Source organism: Melanotaenia boesemani, chromosome 14, assembly GCF_017639745.1.
Source record: "Melanotaenia boesemani isolate fMelBoe1 chromosome 14, fMelBoe1.pri, whole genome shotgun sequence".
NCBI classification, from domain to species: Eukaryota; Metazoa; Chordata; class Actinopteri; order Atheriniformes; family Melanotaeniidae; genus Melanotaenia; species Melanotaenia boesemani.
Genome location: NC_055695.1, coordinates 17,466,190 through 17,483,052, shown reverse-complemented (window position 1 = coordinate 17,483,052; position 16,863 = coordinate 17,466,190). Strand labels below are relative to the sequence as shown.

Below are 16,863 nucleotides of genomic sequence, written 5' to 3'. Positions count from 1 at the left end.
GTTGATTCCCAAAGAAAATTCTGGAAAGATAATGTCCATTTAGGTGTTAATTTAAATGCTTTATGCTTAATTTTCCCAATAATTAGAACCAAAAATATAAAGTATCTTTAGGAAGAACCTAATAGAAAAGTTATATGAATTGAAGGAAAAAGCCTAAAAGCTTTACAGCAATTCTCAACATGTTTCTGTGTAAACTGCAGTTATAACTTCTTGCTGTCTTCCAAGGGTAACAAACTTCATAATCCAGAAACCGAATTCTTGAAGTATTTTGTGCATCTAAAGGAAAACTGCTTAATTTTTTAACCTTGGTCCCAAAGTACATAAAATAGCTCATTATATCTTGTTTTTGCATAGTCTTATTGTAATCTGAGCCATAATTTGCACACTATGAATAATCTTCTTCTATAACTCCTTTAGCCTCTCTCGCTCTCTCTCTCTCAATTTCAATACTCTTACTTACAGAGCAGCTGTGGAAGATTTGCAAACACTAACTAGTTATGACTCAAGGTCAATTGAGGCAGATTTATATATTTACTTTTGGAAACATTTGAAAATATGTAAATGGACTGCATTCATGCAAGCACTATTAGACCTGTCTGCTCAAAATTTGCAATACACTCCACATTCCTAATGCTGAAATTAACACAAACTTAGCACAAAAAGTAGGGAAATGTGTGTTTGTTTGGTTGTTTCTCCTATTTAATTATACCAGCTGTTTTTGTATTATGTATCATTAGAAAGCCAAACGAATCCCCTTTGCAACAAGGTGTAAGTTGTAACTTTGCTTCTGTGGAGTAAACAACACAGATAAACATGTCGATAGTCCCAAAATCTCCTGCAATTTTCTCCTGTTGGTACTCTGTTTATTATTGTAACGTCATCTAGAGCTGTAAGATGATGCAAACAGCTAGCAGAAAATCTCCCTTTTCTTCTATTTTTAAATTGAACTTTTATGTGATCATTTTAATTTTATTTCCCATTGTTTACTGGTAGAAAACAATATCAGTTCTTGTGTCGCTTTGCAACTGGACAGCCAACATGTAGTTGTTAAGGACCAGAAAAGAAGATATAACTCAAATGTGGGATATCAGAAACAAGTGGAGAACAATCCGGACTGTTACTGTGGAGACTGAGGCAGAAGACAAAGGCTGAATGATCAGTCTGTAAAAGCTCTGGTCATAGTTCTGTTTGAGATCAACTTGATCTCCTCAGGACCTATCTTAGATGACCACAAAGCCACTCCGGTGGTTCAACAGAGACATCAAAACCATTTACTGTAATGACTGACTGACTATATCCGATGTAATTTGTAATAAGCATTTACACCTTTTAAAGTTGGAAACATTTTATGTTTATTTTCTTTTATGTTTTCAGGTTTATATCTTTTTGTTTTTTTGTCCAACATTTGTTCTTTTAAATTTTGTGAAGGCTATTATTAAACTTACTTGTCTTTCTAAAATGCAGTATCTAGGCATGTTGCTGAATAAACTCAAACATTTGTTCAGGGACATAAAAATACTTTAGAAATTCTGTTAATCGTCATCTTCTTCTTCCTCTTCCTCCTCCTCTTCCTCCAACTCCTCCTGGGCAGATTGCTGCTCCTCCAAAGCTTCTTCATTTGCTTGCTCCTCGTCCAGTAAAGGGTTCAGGGTCTCTGTGATCTCAGGTCCACGGTGATATTCTTTTTGCGGTGGTGGGGGCAGTGGTGGGCTGCAGACTGCCCATGTACACTTCAGACCCCATCCTACATATATGTTCTCAAACTTCCTGCATTACAAGAGAAAACACGAGTATAGGTGAGCTCCAGCCCTTCCTTCAGTATGCAGTGGGAAGTCAATGGAAGTCTAAACAGTTTTATGAATTCTGAATTTACTTTTCAACAGCATATGCATGCGCCCCTGGCCAGAGGTTAGAATGCAACACAGCTACTGCATGCTGAGGGATGAGGGTGGAGGACAGCCTGGAGCTCCAGGGAGAAATGTTGAAGATTTCTGAAAGACACAGATATTAACAGTGAAATACTTCAAGAACATCAATGTGATTTCAGAAGTGGAGGTAATTAAGGTAATGAATTCATAAAGGTTTTTTATCTAAGAACTATATCACCTGTCTGCTTCAAATAATATGTCTGAGTAACATTCATCATTTGCATCACTTAATTGTGTAAGACACCAACTCTGAAAATAATTGAGATAATTTACAAAAAACAATAATTTGTTTTCCAGAGTAACCCCGTCATCTTTATGATACCCTTATTCATCCTAACACTAACAGTAACGGCCAATAATTTAGAAAAAAAATGAAACAATGTGTAGCTCAGACAGTTTATTCAGAAAAAAACAAACAAACAAAAGAACAGTATTATAACATTGTGAAAAATCTGGTTTAGTTTTGTAAGTGAATCTGAGAAAAATATGGACCAAAGTCTGCTAATAAACTTTACATTACATACAAAGCAAAGATGCCATGAGGTAGAAACAACAACAAACCTTATCAGAGACCATCTTAGTAGCCTGTCATATATTTATTAACTTACAGGTCACACTGATGTAACAGTGTGACATTAAAGGATGATTTTCACAAAGCCTACCTGACTGAAGTGTGTCATGTTGGACCAGTATCTGGGGGACCAATAGTGTGTTGTGTTTCCATACTTGTTAGGAACACAACATGTCATGGCATTATTAATTGTTATCATCATATTTATCTGACGTGAGGTTGTTTTCAGAAGTTAAAATAATGCAAGCAGCACACTTACATAAAATAATGACATATTATTCACCATAAATCACAGGAAGGTAGCAGCATGTTCTCCATTCTTCCATCCTCCACTGAAGTCTGCTGAAGTCTATAGAACTTATTATAAAGTCTTTCTTTGTAACTGCTTTTTTGTTTTAATACCAGCTTCTTTAAAGCAATGCTACTTAATTTTGGCAGATTTTTACAAGGTGCCCCCTAACAAAGGCTAATTCGGCATCTGTCTTGCATCCTGTCTGTTCTCGGAGCTCGCTCTCCAGCCAGTATACACCAGTCTGATGTTGACTCTTGCCTTATTTCTTGCTCTGTCACTTTCTCTCTATCTTTATCTCACTCTTTCAGTAATGCCCTCCTACATTTCATGGCTGAATCAGCCACGATGCATGTTCAAAACAGAAATGTGTTCATATTCAGACGCTGGTGTATGACATGGTGCCGTAAATCAAAATGCAACTGTTACATGATGTACCAGGATGGGGGGAAAAAAAAGTTGTAAAGCACAGTTTCTCAGCCTTGGGATGCTGCTAGGCAACAACGGCTCCAAGAGCATGCATAATGAATGTCAGTGTGCCATCAAAATGAGTCAGAAACAGACTTTTAAGGTCATAAGCTCATATAATGTTGCTTCAATCACATCCTCTGTTGGTAAACCTCTGTTGGGAATGATTGTAAACTGTAGTTTTGTCTACTTTTAAAGGAGCACTGCTGAACTTTGGCAGATTTTCTCAGTGAGTTTCCTCTTCACAATGGCTAATTCTGTGTCCATCTTGCATCATACCTGTATTCCGAAAAGTCAGTCCCATGTCGACTCTTGTCTTATTTCTTGCTCTGTCCCTTTCTGTCTTTCTTTTCTTCTGACAATGTTCCCTTTTGTCTCTTTAATGAATCATCCACGGTGGACTTTCAAAACAGTCAGTGTATTGATATCCAGTTGCTGGCAAGTGATGCAATGCTCAAAGTGCAACTTAACTGTATTTTTAAAGGCTGTAAAAAAATTGGTGCAGGAGTGGTTTCCTAGCCACAGGATGCTGCTGGGCAATGACGGCAACAGGAATATACATGACAAATGCCACTGTGCCATCAGAATGAGTCAGAAACACGTTTTTAAGGTCAGAAAGTACTACTTTAATCTCCCAGCAGTCACCGCTGAATCAAAGAAAATCCTACACTGGAGTAGTTCAGTTCACAACCTGTTCATGGAAATAATGTGCATTATCGAATAACTTGTGAGACAGTGAAAGAGACCTAAAGTGTTAATTCCTGAGTTCCAGTTTACATGTGTAAACACCCAAATCAAAGCAGAAAGTCTGCCTTTTTGGTGTCCTGTTAAACATTTAAAACAAAAAAAAAAAAAAAATGTTAATTTACAAAAACCCAGCCAAAAAGGCCAGGGGCACTGTTGGAGGGAATGCAGTAGTCAAACTGAAACTATAAAAATGATGGTTTTGGATGTAAAAGGTCTCACCTGCATCTTGGGAGAGAGGAGTGAGCAGAGGGGGTCCAACTTCTGGTTCCGGCTCATCAGGCTCCTCTTTCATCTCATCAGCCTCTGCTTCCTCATTGGAGTCATCCTCGGGTTTCAAATTTAGGTTAACCCAGGTGCAGCGACCCTGAAGCCAATTTCCTCACATTAAATTTCTGAACATGACAATGTAAAATGTCCAGTTGTTGCACAGACCAGAGTCGTACCTGCTGCAGGATGTGCTGAACATGATGCACCCAGGTGGACAAAGATTCACTCATTTCACCAACTGGAAGGCCCTCAAAATCAAGATTCACCTCACAGCTGTCCTGATTAACCCCATCTTCCTCATCAGCTTCTTCCTCCCTAACCTGGTAGTAGCCACTAGGGCTGACCTGTGTGCCGGCAGAGATTCGAGCAATTTGTGCTCTCAGATAGTTGGCTTCATTCCCAGGAAAAGGTGGGTAGCTCTCAACTGGTGCGTCCAGTCTTCCAGTGAAGAATCTAAGAATCTTTCGAGCTGTAGTGATCTGAACTGGACTCACTGAAGGAAGCTTTACCCAAGGAAGACCAGGCTCTTTGCATACATAGTACACAAACTTGTTGGTACCTGTTCCTATGGCCTCTTTTGGTGCCAGAGGGGGGGGTTTATAGATTGACTTGGAAAGGGGGTCCATCTGAAATGAAGACACCAAAGATTAGATAAATCCTTCACAGAGGATTCATCTCACTTCTTAAACATAACCCTGGACCGCTTGACAGATGAAAATTATAATCTATATATTTATAATTAATAGATTTTGTTAACTGAACGTTTATTGGATTGGATTTAAACAAAAAACATCCATTTTTTATGTTTACCCATTTGCATAAAGTTTGCAGGCAACCGTTTTAAAAATGAATTCTTCAGGATGATTTTAAACTGGAGAAGATCAATAAATCCACCGTAGGGCAGAAGACATGTCAAACTGTATAAAACAGGATATTAAGAAACATACAGATTCTGTGGTTAGAGCCAAGAGCTCAGAAACTTATGTATTAGATATGATGCATTTGGTGTAACAGGAGACAATGTTTAGGAAAACAGTTAAGTTAAATGTTATTGAAATAAGGTAAATAAAGGGCCTGTTCACATCTGGCACTAACACACGTCTCCAATGATCACCTGCTCTATATACAAACAAACACACAGTCGACGTCACACAGTCAACAACAATCAGTGGAAAGCCTGAGTGACATTAAGCATGAGTGCCATACTCTTGTCAACAGGCTGTAATCTTTTATTTGTTATTATATCCTTATATGGTCTGACCCCACTGTACCTCGCTGAGCTGCTTTTCCCATGTACCGAGCTCTAGGTGGAAGCTCAGAGGGGATAGAGCCTTTTCGGTGGAAACTGTGGAAGTCTTTGCCGCTACAGGTTAGAGAAGCCCCATCGATGTTCATTTTTAAAACCTGCCCGGAGACTCATTTTTATGACATGGCCTTCGATCTAGCATGAGACTCTTGTTTTTATTGGTTCTTAGTGTTTTATCGTTTTACTGCTTTTGTTTGTTTTTATTTTGCATTTTTAATTTACTTTAAAATTTTATTTTGCTTCTTTGCTGCGTTCAGCTCTTTGTTTCAGCTCAAATGAGAAGCAGGAGGTTGTTTTGAGAGATACATCCTGTGAATTTGGATTTTTCCAAAAACCACAACTTCTGGAAGGTTCTTATTCTTTATGATGAGGGTGGTCTGTCAATATGGGCAGGTCACATTTATGTCCACATAGTTATGATAATGTAAAAGAGTAGTCTGAATATTTTAACTTGGTTTTACACATTTTGTAACAAAAAAAATGTTGGGGCACTTTTTTATGAAGAATTCGATAATATTAGATGCTGTCACCTACTTCATCTGGACAAATTAGTCAGCACTGTTAGGATAATGCTCTTAGATTTGCCAAATTCTTTTAACACAAGTCAACTGGTCAATAAATTTGTGGGATGATGCAGAATCACTTAATTTTGAACACGAACTAAACAAAAAAGACGAGTGTACATTTTAGGAGGAACAGGAGTAAGAAAATCATTATTATCTACCCTGGAAAAAGAGGTGGATGTCTACAGATACATGGGACAACATATAGAATAGGAAATGCAACACCATGGCTATCCAAGACTGAGACTGTTCTGAAACTCTTCTGCTAATTGTGTTGGGAAGAGTGTAATATTACTGAATGATAACATTTAATACAAATACATGATGACAGTTTTTCCTCAAATTCAGCATTGGGTTATGCAGAGACAAAATGACCAAATACTCAGACTTTAATATATTCTGTACTTTTTCTCACCTCATTTCCCTCATTCTCCCAAGCATCACCCTCCTTGTCCTCTTCCGCAAGTATTTCTTCTGTGGTCTGTTCATACTCTTCATCTCCTTCTCTGTATTCAGCTTCAGCAACAATGTAGTTGCTCTCTATTCCCAAAATCTTGCCCCATAGTCGACATCGTGGCAGGCCTTGTGACTCTACAAGATGTTTGACTGCAAGAAAGATCCTCTGCATCTCTTCTCTGCCCAGACCAACCCCAGCTTGTTCCAGGTAGAAGCTAATCTCATTGAGATTAGGAAGAGCTGACTCTATCTGATGAGGACCACAGATAAGTGCCACATAAAGTAAATTCAGCTAAACATACTGTATATGTTTTCAGATTTGTTTAGGTGAAAAAATGTTTAGTCAATATTATAATGATAATGTACTTTGTAAGCAACTCCACAAGATTAATAATACTGTCATGACTCATTATAATCTCACTAAAGACCTCTATGGCGAAAGAAAAAAAATGCAGTGTGACAATAGTCAATAAAATACAGCTAAGATGGCCTCAATAAATCTGAAACATGTTGCAGACAATGCTCAGAAGAAGCATACACAGACAGTACCATTTCATCCTCCTGGTCTACTTCTGGCCGAGAAAACAGTAGACGTTGCTGCTCAGCCAACATCTCAGCAGCTGAAGTTTGTGGAAGGTCTCGCAAGGTACTCTGCATGTCTTGAAATAAACCCAGCTTCACATTCAGACTCATTTCCTCAAACACATCCACCACGTTATCTGGACGCTCATTCATCACCTTTGTCAGCAGGTGGGTAAGGTGGTCATAGCTGAGACAATGTAAAACATAATCAGTGAAGGATTCCAGATTACAATATCACCAGAAACAATGGTACTAGTTAATGTCCCAGAATTTCAAGGAGCTTAGAGTTAAAATTAACTTTAAACAAGTTGAAGGAGAATTTAAGGGGCCACAGCTCTCCTAAATGATAAATGTTTCCCCTTTCAGATCACTCATGTTCATCATTTTATAAATATTTTTGACTCTTTATGTTTGGGTTATTGTTTTAATATGTGTAAACAGTTTTATGCATACAAATGTTTGATAAGTTAATTAAGTTACATTTTAACTTAATTTTTATTCTGTTTTCACATTTATGATTACAAAAAATATATATAATCACATATGACTATTAAAATTGTCAAGAGATTGTGGTTCATTTAGCCCAGACTTTGTGCAAGTTACAGTTCATGGCAGATCACAGGCTGTGTTGAAGGATGGGGGACATAAAATACTTCTTTCTTACACCATGTTAGTGTAACACATCTATTCTTGCGTTGTTGATGGGTGTTACAAGTCCGTAGATGGACGTGGGAAACTCAGCACACGGAGAGGGATCAACTCTGCGGGACAGGTGTTTATTTCTCTTCCAACGCTCAAGAGAGCACTTCAATTCTAAACGTCTCCCCGGGACCAACGGTCCACACATATCCTTCCGCCCAGGAAAAATAGTACATTTCATATACACATGACATCAATTAATCTTACAGAACTTGAGGAAACATAAATCATACTACATTAGGATACCAAATGCCACGTGTACCTGAACTTAGTAATGTGACTAAGGCTATTTTATGAGTGGAGCGCAACATTCAGGTCTTCAGAAAACGGGATGAAGCAGCAATAGATCGATAAACCATGTAAGCTAACAGACTACAGACTCCAGTACTACAGCAGAAAGACGGAACTTACAGATTTGAGTTGCTCTTCGGGCTGCTTTTCATTAAGAAAGCTTTAAACGCGGCAGCCTGCTGCCTGCTGTCTTGGTCTACGACCGGAGGGTCCATCCTCTTCCACTGCGGGCCGGTCTAACTCCAGAGAGGGCAAACGGTAACTGGTACTTAGTTTACAACGGTTGCTATGGTTACCACAACAGAGTGGTTGCTAGGGCTGACACCAAACCGGAAACACTTTGCGTGAATGGCCGAGCGGGACAGTCGTGTGAATAAAGGGCATTATGTAGTTTTACACTCTGCTCTGCAGAGTGCAGGGAACCTGGAGGTACAGGCAATGACGAGGGGCAGCAGATCAAGTATGTAACCAAGGATTTCATTGTTTTCCTGTAATTAGACAGGGTTGAGTTTTTAATCATGTTAGCTGCAAACCAGACAGAACCTGACTGCAAAAACTGATGTCATTCAATCTTATTATATAATATGTATTATAATTATTTAAGACTATACATTGTCCACACTGAAAGTAAAATGAATGCACTGTCAAAATGTTCCAGCAATGATTACATGAGCCACAATACACATTTGTGCATACAGCCACACCATTAAAAGACTCCAACTGGACACTTAAGGACTCGCAGCAGTCTCCTTTCTCTGACAGGCTTCATCACTGGAGGATCAGTGATTCTGGACTTCAGGAAGCCTCCAGCAACTACCATCAATACACCTACAGCCAGGAGATGCTGCCTGCTTTTCTTCTTCATCATCCTCTGTTTCCTTTCTGAGAAGAAAAAAACACAGATACAGCCTTTGAATACATTCTCTGTTCATTTGTGTGGTTATCTGTACGGGGTCACTGATAAGTTTTCCTTCTGTTTTGCCTAAACGATTTGGCCTGCTAGAAGCCAGTCCTTACTGCAGCCATCCCATTTTCAGAAATATCTCTGGCATCTTCATCTGTATTTGTCAGAAATATTTCTTGTCTACAGACGGAAGTTATTACAACAGTTCGTCTGAGGTGACATGACTCCAGCAGCAGCAGTCAGACACCCGTGATATTCATTTATACTTCTACAGTACTTCTGCAATTTTTTAAACATGTGCTGTCACCACCTAGTGGCACTTAGTCAAAAATGCATCTTGTGACTTCATTTGATGACAGACTTGAAACTGAGATCTTTTACTAACCAAATTAGCCAAAAACAAACACATTCTTGAAAATATCACAACCAAGGCTGCAGAATTTGAAGACAAGAGGCAGATATGTGATCAATTTATATAAGTATACACTGCTGCACTACTTTGATATAGTTAATAACTCTCAGAAGTTAATATATATATATATTGCATTGGATCTACTGATGTTTGCATTTTGCTCTGATTGACTAGTTTACTCATGATCATTCCATATTTACCACCTCAAGATCAGAGCTGATGGGTGAAGAGTCATAGGATGTATCGGAGGAGCAGAGGCTGTCACCTCGGATCACGCGCACCATCTTTTGGAGAGGTCTATCCTCTGCTCCGTCTGCAGACAGAGTCACTTCTTTAAGGGACTTTTGCTGAAGGGGAAAAGGAACATTAAGGAAATAAGAGGAGAAGCCTTGATAGTAAGCATATGTTGCTGTTATTATGAACCTGATTATTTGCTCACTTTTCTTGCAGGCTGAACACTGACATCCATATAGTGACCCATCTCAGTCATCTTCTGGACATTCTTTGTCTTTGAGAAAAAGGTTGAATACTATAATATTCAACCCAAGACATCAGTAAAATGATCATTAACATAGATCTTGTGTAAATAAGATTCTGTACAGGCAAGTCCAGAATGTTAGTTTCTTGTGGTTGGAAATATTGGTGGGTTTTGTTGCATTTATTACAACATATTTGAGTATGGTAATGGGAATTAACTTCTTCAAGGGTCTTTTTTCTGCCAGTGAAATAAATTTCTCTGTAAGACAAGAGAACTGGATTAAAATTCTGATGAAAAGCGTTCACTGATCTGCAGTAAAACTTGAACATAAGCAGCAATGAACCTTTCAACAGGATAGTAGTTATTATGGAGGGTTTCATATACAGAGAAATGCTAGCAGCAATAACAGAATAAACTCACTTTTGCTTGTGCCAATGAAGGTATTTGCTTTTTTATCTGTCGTTTAATGACAACGGGATCATCACCGTGGACATCAGGACCACCTAAAAGGCTTTTTGTGTCTGGAGAAAATCTCACTGACTGCTGCGTGTTTACTCTATTGCACCAGGTGATGACTAAAATCTGATAGTGTTAGGTTACAAGTCAATAAGTCACACCTTGGTATAATTTTTCTGCATTTAAACAACACATCTATTCGATATTGGTTTCAGCACCAAATTTTACAGAGATCAGAAAGTTTTTCTCCATACTGTGCTATGTAAGGATACAAGCAGATCCAGGTAGATACAGCCTATCGATGACAGAAGCCATGGCCTCACTCTCATAAGAAACTCAGAGTACCATAGAATGCTGTGTAGAGGGCACCAGACATTTAGATTTTATTCATACAGCAACAAATCACAACAAAAGTAATCTCAGTGCACTTTCAAAGATAAAGTTAAATCCAATTAAGTTAAATTTATTGTAAGCAATTTGTCAAATGAATTTTAATTTAGTGTGAAATATAATTTATTACAAAGCTGCTATACTGAGGAAACCAGCAGATTCTATATGATCTTCATTTTCTTCTTCAGTTCAGTCCCCCGTCATGAGCTGCATGGTGGTCATGACAAAAATTGTCAGTGAGGTTCAAGTCTGGATTTTGTTGTGGCCAATCCATGTGAAAATGATGTCTCATGCTCCATGCACTCTTTCACATTCTGATCCCGATGAATCTTGGCATTGTCAGCATGGAATATACCGGTCCCACCAGGGAAGAAAAAAAAAAAAAACATTCAGTATATTTAAGTAGCCATCTGAGTTCATTCTTTGGACACATACTGTTGCTGAACCTAGACCTGACCAACTGCAGCAACACCAGATCATAGCACTGCCCCCACAGGTTTGTACAGCAGACACAAGGCATGATGGCTGCATCACTTCATCTGCCTTTCTTCTTACCCAGATGCACGGATTACTCTGGAGCAAGGTATATCTGGACTCATCAGACCACATGCCCTTCTTCCATTGCTCCTGAGTCATATCTTCATGATTCCTAGCAAAACTGAAATCTTTTTCTCCAGTTAGCCTCACTGATTAGTGATTTTGTTTTTATTTACTTCTTCTGGCTACACAGCTGCTCAGTCCCAATCCCTTGAATTCCCTTTGCATCATGCATGTGGAAATGCTCTTACTTTCAGTAATAAACATAGCCCCGAGTTCTACTGGTGTTTTTCTATTTGATTTCACAAAACATTTAAGTGATCACTAATCACCATTATTCAGGGTTTTTTTCTGACCACATTTCCTCCTCAAAGACAGTTCTTAACCCAATCTCCTTAGATGTTTTTTCCTTAGACATTAGCTCTGCTTGATGCATGCCAATTATTTGACCCTTCTAAAACAGACTAACAACTTTTCCACGACCATTAAATGTGTCTTTCTACATGGTTGTTTAAGAAATGAGAAAATACTTATTCCATCACTTGTGCTTAAATAACTTGCTGCCAGCTGAAAGAAAATCACCCATGCAGTAATTAGTTAAATCCAGGTGGCAACTTTTTCTTTTGGCCAGACAGTGTAAAAATATCCATTCATTTTTTAGGAGAAGTCCTTAATCCACTTGGTGAAGAATATTTATTGAATATTTGTATTTTACAACAGTCCCAGTACAGCAACAAATCCTCAACAGTAAGCCTTATGCAGATTTTCAGGTTTTAAATAAATTTTGAGTTAACCCTGCAACCGGACCAGCCCATCTGCATACTGGAACTGGTCACTGTTCTCGTACTCCAACATGTCAAGAGCAACTTCACAGCTCTCCTTGACAACACGTTCTTTGTCTTTACGGTAACACTGGAGCACAGCCAGACACTCCTCTTTTCCAATGGAGCCAAGAGCCTCTGCTGCCTCGTGTCGGACCATGGGGTTCTCTCCAGAACGCTCCAAAGCTGCCCTCAGGGCCGGGACTGCTGCTGGGTGCTGCATCTGACCAAGGACGTAGCCAATCTCATGTCGGAACAAGGCACTGGAGCACTGCAAGCCTAGAGACAAGATGTGAAAGTTTACTGTTGTGCATGGAGAAGACTAACAATTTACAGGGTTAGAGGGCTGACAACTGTATTTAAATTTTAAATTCATAACTCTGAGCAGAAAACTGAGCCAAAGTTACAAAAAGTTCGAGAACAGATGCATAAAATGTGCAGTTGACACGGATGGAATAAGAAACTCCAGTATGCCGTACCGTCTCCTAATGCCACCACCGCCTCCTCAGTTCCAATGTTCCGCAGGGCAAACATGGCACGGTAGCGTTCAAACAGTGGAAGACTTTCATCAAGCAGAGCAGACCGAAGCTCTGGTACACTCTTCTTCAGTGCTGGAGGGGCTGGGTCTACAGAGCAGTAAGGGTTCTTATCTGTACTTCCATCCTCCAACTGGTTCTCTCCACCACTCTGCATCCATTCCAACCGACGGACAGCCAGCTGACACGTCTCTGCAACCTGAACCGATCGGACATCAGGGGGTAACGGTGAACAAACATATGACCTACTAAAGGAGACTGTTGTGCGTGGGCTGTTTTATCACTGAAAGGTTGCTGACAAGAGGAAGAAATTAACTAGAATTCATATGCTGGAATAACTCATTGTGGGGCTTATAAAAAATCTAACTTTTATGGAAAAGCAAGTTATTGTTGCATCAGGTCTGTTTTAGTGCTAGAATGGGAAAGGAAGGAAACTCAAGCTCAACGCTTCATTAACTTTTCAGCTTAACACAGCATAAATAACAACTCAAATCAGACCGTGTGTATTCAGTAGTACTCACTAGACAACATCATTTTTGTTTTTGTTCCAGCCTCCCGTGTTTTGGATCATATGCCTACCTCTATGACAGGATCCTGACTGTACTGTTTCAGTAGGTCCAGAACCACAGGATCACCAATGGCTCCTAGAGCCTCCCCTACATACAGTGGAAACAAAGTGAGACACACAGATTAAACATGTGGTGACCGGGGTGAGAGGAGTCCTGGATTAGAGATGAGCCCCACGACTGTGGTGTCATCAGCAAACTTGACAATGGTGTTACCGTGGTGTGCAGAGGTACAGTCAAATGTGTAGAGGGTATAGAGCAGAGGGCTCGTCACGCAGCCCTGAGGGGAGTCGGTGCTGATGCTGATGGCTACATGTACGGTCTCCCACTCTAACCCTCTGACTATGGTCTGACAGGAAGCTGGCCACAATTAAGTTTATGGCCACAATTAAGTATCTTTAAGACTGAAGCTAAATATAGAGTATAATGGTTGGCAATTCAGTCTGATATTAATGAAATCACTTGACCTGGAAGGACACAAAACACCCATATTCTTAATTTTGCAGAGTCTTACTGTAATATAAGCCATAATTTGTACACTATGGGTGCATTTAATGAATTATCTTCGTTAAATGCGTTATGTTTTTAATGCGGTCCTGATCACTTTCATTTGTTTATGGCCACAATTAAGTATCCTCTAAAGCATTCCTCTATAACAATACTACACTAAAATAAAGCTGTCTCAAACTGAGTAAAAATATGTGATCAAGAGTTTAGCAAACTCCGTCATTTCCATCTGGATAGAGAAGAACTATTTTCAGATGTTGTAAAATGGATTTGAAGCATAAAAGTGCAGCTCTATTAATCTACTATTTGCTACTAAATTATTAAATAGATAAATAAATCAATAAGAACAACTTGAGAGATTATGCATTTTATCTTAAAGTAATCCCTTTCCTGGCACAGTCCTAAAAACACACATATGTTGGGATACATATTAATAATGTGCTCTTTCAGGGTGATTGGTAGGATGTGTGTTTACCTGCTTCATGTCGGACCATTGGCTCCTGCTTCTCATCTTTGAGGACAGCAGTTAAAGTGGGGATGGCCCGCGTGTCCTGCATCTGTCCCAGGCAGTAGGCCAACTCGTGCTTCAGTAAGGCTGAATCGTCACTGAAGGCCTTGCTGATCCATTCTACAGCTTCAGCACCTGACATTTAAGTTTTCTGAGTTCTTTAGTTTTTCATAAAGTTTCCATTATTACAGAGCTATGAATATTCCTGACAATCAGAATGAACTGTGGGTGAGGCTTACCTCCAAGGTTCTTCAGTGTAAATAAAGCCCTGAAGCGCTGGGGCAAGTCCACACCTGGATCCACCAGAACCCGTCCTACTGCTACCACCTGCTCCGCATCAGCCATCCTGCTACACAGAGAGACTGGCAGTTTACTAACCTGTTCACACTAGAAGCAGGCGGGAGCCGGTTCTATTTAGTTTTTGGATGAGTATTGTGAAGATAATGTTATGATCCAGTCTACAGAAACTAAACAATAGAACAGATTTAATTTATTACGGTTATCCAGGTCCCTCTGGATGAGGAGTAACTTTTTCTCTGCTTTGGTGGTGTCATAACCACACAGACAAGAGCCACATTTCAACCAGACTGCACGCGCTCAACCAGCTGAGAGACTACATAACCCCACACCTCTGAAGCCAGCTGCTCACTTCCGGTGTCAGAGCGTCATTTCTATGGTTGAACTTTTCAATCAACAAAGAGTTCACGAGGAAAAACTGTCGGCTAGAAACGATGGAGAAGTCTGTTGTTATTCTAACAAACCTTATAAATCAGCTGAGGATGTTGAGAGGAGTCTCTGCTGCGGCAGCTTCTTCGTCTTCCTCTCCCTTGTCTTTGAGATTCGCAAATAACAGATTGGTAGATTACCGCCACCAACTGGACTGGAGCGAGCACTACAGTTCAAACATGACATGTTTCACCTCTCCATCAATAAACTTCTAAGTGTCGTTGGGAATGCCCCCCTTTGGTAAGGAAGTGTCAGATCCTCTCCTCATCATACAAGAATGAGGGGGAGGGGGTGGGGCATGCAAAAAACTGGATTGATTGGCTGTGTTAGACAGAGATAGATTTATCTTTGATGTGAAGCTGGAAATGTCACATAGCCATGTTTGCATTTAATGAAGTCCGTTTGGGAGCTGCAAATATTTACTTATGGATTTATCAGCTTTGACTGTGCAAAATAGGAGTTTGGTTCAGCCACCAGACAGACCTATGGAAGATGTGATTCATATGTGAGAACTGTTCTCATATATATATATATATATATATATATATATATATATATATATATATATATATATATATATATAATTTCTTTTAGATTGGGACTTACCCACGTGACACGTATGCATCCTTGACCCTTCTCCAAATTTTCACCACCATTCACACCTTGGATCTTGAATCTTGTGGATCAAATATCTTGCATATAGGTCAGGCAGCTAAAAACTCACGTGTGACATTGAGCTGAGATGTCAATAGAATGGATAGATGACTTTAATGACTTGCAGTTTTCAGAAGACAAAAAAGAAGTCGAGCTATTCCCTGTTTTAAACATTTAGACATGTAAGCATGTCTACTAAAAAGTAGACAATAGGGTTGGGCGATATGTAAATTTTTTTCAATCGCCTATCGCCAGTCCAGCAAATGGCGATAGGCGATATATTCGCGGACGTGACGTCAGAACTTTTTTGCGCGCTGAACACCTGTTGAAGCAATTTAGAAGACAAAAATTCATTGGACTGAGTTTAAGACAGAAATCTTGTAAATGCAGTTGGCTACTAGGTTAAACGAAAAAAGAAGCCAGAATCTTTTTTGCACCATTGTGGTTATTTATTGTTTTAATGGAAGCGCACATGCTCCCAGCCCAAGGAGTTAATTTTATTTTCTATTGTTTTAGGTTAATCTATTGTTTCATTCACTTGGCCGAGTTTGAAAAATTGAATCACTGTAAAGACCCCATAAATAGGCTACAGTTATAGGTGAAAATAAAGAAGTTGGTCTTTGATTCCCACCATTGTGGTTATTGATTAAATAAACGTAATTAATTTCCGAGTAGCCTACTTCTGTCATTTTTTCTTTCTGTTAAGTTTGAGTAGCCTAAATTGGTGGAGGCAGGTCACAGGCGGGGTGGGAGGTTATGCACGGTCCTTTAGTGTGTGCGCGTGTGCACGAGACTTCTGAAAGAAGGCAGCACCAGGTATGGAGAGAGGCTGGATGATGGAAAAAAAAAAAAAAAACTCCCGACACCTGCTGCACGAGCCACAGCGTGCGCCTGCGTTGTAGCTAACTAAACGTGTTGGCTCATGTACATACATACATATATATATCTCTCTTAATATCGCTCTTATATAAACGATCGTCGAATGGCTCAGCCTATCGTCGATGGTCGATACATTCGTTCAATCGCCCAACCCTAGTAGACATTACTTCATCATGGAAAAAATCACATGGGTGTGTTGATGCAGAAGGGTGTCCCTCAAGAGCTTGAGATTGGTTTAGCTAATAAATAGTGTGCACACAAGACAAATAGAAAAGCAAAAGACAATGAAATTTGTAGGGAATTGTCATTGGCAAGACTTTAA

The 16,863-nt window shown here is 39.5% G+C and overlaps 2 protein-coding genes and 1 long non-coding RNA gene across 5 annotated transcripts; all 3 read right to left on the bottom strand.

Moving 5' to 3' along the window:
* Nucleotides 1-1,184: 1,184 nt before the first annotated feature.
* On the bottom strand, nucleotides 1,185-8,430 carry rsph4a (radial spoke head component 4A). The gene is made up of 7 exons (XM_042007061.1): nucleotides 8,288-8,430; nucleotides 7,145-7,364; nucleotides 6,555-6,845; nucleotides 4,447-4,896; nucleotides 4,223-4,367; nucleotides 1,874-1,991; nucleotides 1,185-1,767 (listed from the first exon to the last, which is right to left on the bottom strand). Exons 1-7 carry the CDS (start codon nucleotides 8,380-8,382, stop codon nucleotides 1,533-1,535), a joined length of 1,554 nt encoding a protein of 517 aa, XP_041862995.1. The 5' UTR covers nucleotides 8,383-8,430; the 3' UTR covers nucleotides 1,185-1,532.
* Nucleotides 8,431-9,696: 1,266 nt separating this feature from the next.
* LOC121653521 lies at nucleotides 9,697-10,476 on the bottom strand. Its single transcript, XR_006012802.1, has 3 exons — nucleotides 10,382-10,476; nucleotides 9,923-10,012; nucleotides 9,697-9,830 (listed from the first exon to the last, which is right to left on the bottom strand). It is a non-coding gene; the product is annotated as an uncharacterized LOC121653521 (long non-coding RNA).
* Nucleotides 10,477-12,022: 1,546 nt separating this feature from the next.
* Nucleotides 12,023-15,148, bottom strand: dohh (deoxyhypusine hydroxylase/monooxygenase). Of its 3 annotated transcripts, none has more exons than XM_042007063.1 (6): nucleotides 15,044-15,148; nucleotides 14,522-14,628; nucleotides 14,250-14,417; nucleotides 13,281-13,357; nucleotides 12,645-12,900; nucleotides 12,023-12,444 (listed from the first exon to the last, which is right to left on the bottom strand). In XM_042007063.1, exons 2-6 carry the CDS (start codon nucleotides 14,625-14,627, stop codon nucleotides 12,134-12,136), a joined length of 918 nt encoding a protein of 305 aa, XP_041862997.1. In that variant the 5' UTR covers nucleotide 14,628; nucleotides 15,044-15,148; the 3' UTR covers nucleotides 12,023-12,133. The 3 variants fall into 3 exon arrangements, with proteins under 3 accessions (XP_041862997.1, XP_041862996.1, XP_041862998.1); XM_042007062.1 differs by having other exon boundaries at nucleotides 14,522-14,631; nucleotides 15,044-15,147; XM_042007064.1 differs by lacking the exon at nucleotides 15,044-15,148 and adding an exon at nucleotides 14,780-14,995 and having other exon boundaries at nucleotides 14,522-14,631.
* Nucleotides 15,149-16,863: the final 1,715 nt, after the last annotated feature.

Coding starts and splice junctions, on each gene's coding strand:
- rsph4a (XM_042007061.1), bottom strand. CDS start 8,382: ATGGACCCTCCGGTCGTAGACCAAGACAGCAGGCAGCAGGCTGCCGCG. Junction 4,897..6,554: donor GGGAGAATGAGGGAAATGAG/GTGAGAAAAAGT, acceptor TCTTCATTTCAG/ATGGACCCCCTTTCCAAGTC. Junction 1,768..1,873: donor CATGCATATGCTGTTGAAAA/GTAAATTCAGAA, acceptor CTTGTAATGCAG/GAAGTTTGAGAACATATATG.
- dohh (XM_042007063.1), bottom strand. CDS start 14,627: ATGGCTGATGCGGAGCAGGTGGTAGCAGTAGGACGGGTTCTGGTGGAT. Junction 13,358..14,249: donor AATGGTCCGACATGAAGCAG/GTAAACACACAT, acceptor CACTGTATGTAG/GGGAGGCTCTAGGAGCCATT. Junction 12,445..12,644: donor GGTGGTGGCATTAGGAGACG/GTACGGCATACT, acceptor TCTTGTCTCTAG/GCTTGCAGTGCTCCAGTGCC.